Source organism: Haliaeetus leucocephalus, unplaced genomic scaffold, assembly GCF_000737465.1.
Source record: "Haliaeetus leucocephalus isolate CR32 unplaced genomic scaffold, Haliaeetus_leucocephalus-4.0 Scaffold193, whole genome shotgun sequence".
In the NCBI taxonomy this organism is placed as follows: domain Eukaryota; kingdom Metazoa; phylum Chordata; class Aves; order Accipitriformes; family Accipitridae; genus Haliaeetus; species Haliaeetus leucocephalus.
Genome location: NW_010972629.1, coordinates 452,628 through 455,106, shown reverse-complemented (window position 1 = coordinate 455,106; position 2,479 = coordinate 452,628). Strand labels below are relative to the sequence as shown.

The 2,479-nt window shown below is 62.0% G+C and overlaps 2 protein-coding genes across 2 annotated transcripts in view; one reads left to right on the top strand and one right to left on the bottom strand.

Moving 5' to 3' along the window:
* Positions 1 to 230, top strand: part of SV2A (synaptic vesicle glycoprotein 2A) — a 7,681-nt gene extending 7,451 nt beyond the window's left edge. Inside the window, exon 13 of the mRNA XM_010565609.1 lies at positions 64 to 230. Coding sequence (XP_010563911.1) covers positions 64 to 230 — 167 coding nt within the window. The remainder of the gene's footprint in view (positions 1 to 63) is intronic.
* A 1,678-nt stretch (positions 231 to 1,908) lies between these two features.
* BOLA1 (bolA family member 1) overlaps positions 1,909 to 2,479 on the bottom strand; it is a 971-nt gene continuing 400 nt past the window's right edge. Inside the window, exon 2 of the mRNA XM_010565544.1 lies at positions 1,909 to 2,411. Coding sequence (XP_010563846.1) covers positions 1,982 to 2,398 — 417 coding nt within the window. The 5' untranslated portion in view covers positions 2,399 to 2,411 and the 3' untranslated portion in view covers positions 1,909 to 1,981. The remainder of the gene's footprint in view (positions 2,412 to 2,479) is intronic.

Here is a 2,479-nt window from a genome sequence, read left to right as displayed (position 1 = left end):
GGCTGCGGGGGGCTAAGGGTGGGGGGTTGGGGGTGTCTTGGCCTCACAGGGTTGGGGGGACAGGCCCTCTGTCCCCGCTCCCGGCCAGGCCCGGGGAGGAGGAGGAGGAGGAGGAGGAAGGCTCCATCCTCAGCCCCATGGCAGGGATGGGGCGGTGGTGGCTCCGTGACTCAGTTTCCCCATCCAGAAGGACGGTGTCCAGCGCTGCCCGGGGTGAGGTCAGCGGGTGACGGGGTCTCCATCTACACCCCAGGAGGATTTGGGGGGGGAGGGTACCTTGGGGTGCACTGCCTTTTGGGTTGCAGGACCCCTTGGGGCGCACAGCACCTGGGCATGCACAATGCCTCGGGGTGCATGGCACATTGGGGTGCTCAAGCCTTTGGGGTGCACAACCTTTTTGGGTGCATGGCACTTCGAGATGCATTGCATGTTGGGGTGCAGATCCTTTTGGGGTGCATGGTTTGTTGGGTTGAACTGCACGTTGGGGTGCAAAACCCCTTGGGGTGCAAAACCCCTTGGGGTGCACAACACTTTGGAGTGCACAATGCCTTGGTTTGTGTGGCTTTTTAGGGTGCATGCTGCCTTGGGGCGCATGGTGCCTTGGGGGGGGGTGCAAGGCCCTTGGGGTGCATGGTGCTTCAGCATGCACAGCACCCCAGGGTGCCCCGCACTTTGGGGTGCACAAACCTTGGGGTGCAGAGTCCCTCACTGAGCACAGCTCCCTGGGGTGCCGCTGGCCCATTGCACCTCAGGGTGCAGCAAGCCCTGACCACAGCCCCAGCCCCTCATTTAATTTTGGGGTGCAGGGCCCCTCCCCACACCTTCACCAGGCACTGCCTGGCTATGGCCGGGTGCCCTGAGGCATCACCCATGGGTGCTGCTGGCCTTCGCGTGCTGCTTCCCAGCTCACTGATTCGGGTGCATGGTGGGGGCGCAAGGGCTGCCCCAGACACACCCCCCTTGGATGGGGGCGGGGCGGCATAGCTGCGTTTTGGGGTGCAGTGGCGTGAGGACTCCCAAAACTGCCTTTTTTTTTTTAAACTCGTTTTTAAAGGATTTTCTTTCTGGGGGGTGCGGGGGGGGGGCGTGGGGTGCTCCCTGCACCCCTTTCTCCCCCCGCGCCCCCTTTCTCCCCAGCCCAGAGCACAAAACCACCAGCGGTTTGCAAAGCACAAAGCAGCGCCCGGATGCAGCACCGGGGACACCCTCCCCCCCAAAAAAGGTGGGGTACGGGGGGGGTCCCAGGGCTGTGCCCCTCCCCGGATCGGTCCCCAGCAAGAGATGGGAAGTGTTGGTCTATGCAAAAGCACTTCGGAGGCCCCCAGCAGCCCCTCAACATCACAGGCAGCCCCCAGTATTTAGGGCAGCCCCCACCCCCCCAGCATCACGAGCAGCCCCCCCTCTAAGCGATCGAGCGGCGTGTGCTTCTCCTCCTCCTCCTCCTCCTCCTCCCCATCCTTCGGTGTAGCTGGTCCTTTGGGGAGTACCCCCGTAGTTCTGTCCGTATGCAGTCGTGCCGTGCTGTAGTTTTTAGATGTTTGTAAATTAATTAAACAAAAACAATCAAAAAAACCAAACAAAAACCAACCCACCCCCACCAGAAAAAAAAAAAAAATCCCCCCAAATGACCCAAAATACCCCATCCCACGCGGAAGGATTATCCAGCTGCCATTTCCAAGTTGCTCCTGAGGGAGCATTTATTTTTTGGGGTGCAAGAGATTGCCAATCTACTTAAAAATTAAAGTAATTTGCGGGGGACACGGACACGATACACACCCCTGAAATCCTCCCCCAAGGCGGTAGTGGGTGGTGGGGGAGAGGCTGCGTGGACGATGGGGTCAGGGTGGGACCCATGGGGTGGCTGGGGTGATGCAGGGTGGGGGGGTCACCCCAATATTTTTGCCCCCCCTCCCAAATTTGGGCTCTGTCCCCACCGTGGAGTCACCGAAGGAGGGGACTGACACAACACCTGGCGCTGCCGTCACTGATTCCTGGGTGACTCCCTGTCCCCACCAGCCGCATCGCCATGGCGCTCATGCTTGGAGCCCCCCAAACACGGGGGTCGGGGGGGGACATGGGGGTCATTTTCCCATTGCTGGGGGGTCTTGGCGACGATGGCGAGAGCGTGCAGGGGTCCGGCCAGTTCAGCGCGAAGGGCGGCATGGATCAGGCGATGCCGCTGCAGCGGGGGCAACCCAGCGAAATGCCCGCTCACCACCACCACCGCAAAATGGGTTTCAGCACCGGGGGGGCCACCGTGGCGGGAACTTTCATCCAGGACCTGGAGGTGGGTGGGCTGCAGGGCTGCATCCAGCTTGGTACGGATGGTGCGGGCCAGAGGGCCATCCCCCATGGCCCACAGTCCCCGGCCAGCAGCCGCCAGGAGGGGACCCCGCATCCGGAGGGGTGGGCTGCAAGGGAGAGAGAGAGAAAGGGGAGGTTTGGGGGAGCACTGGGGGACCTGTAAGGAGGGGTGGGG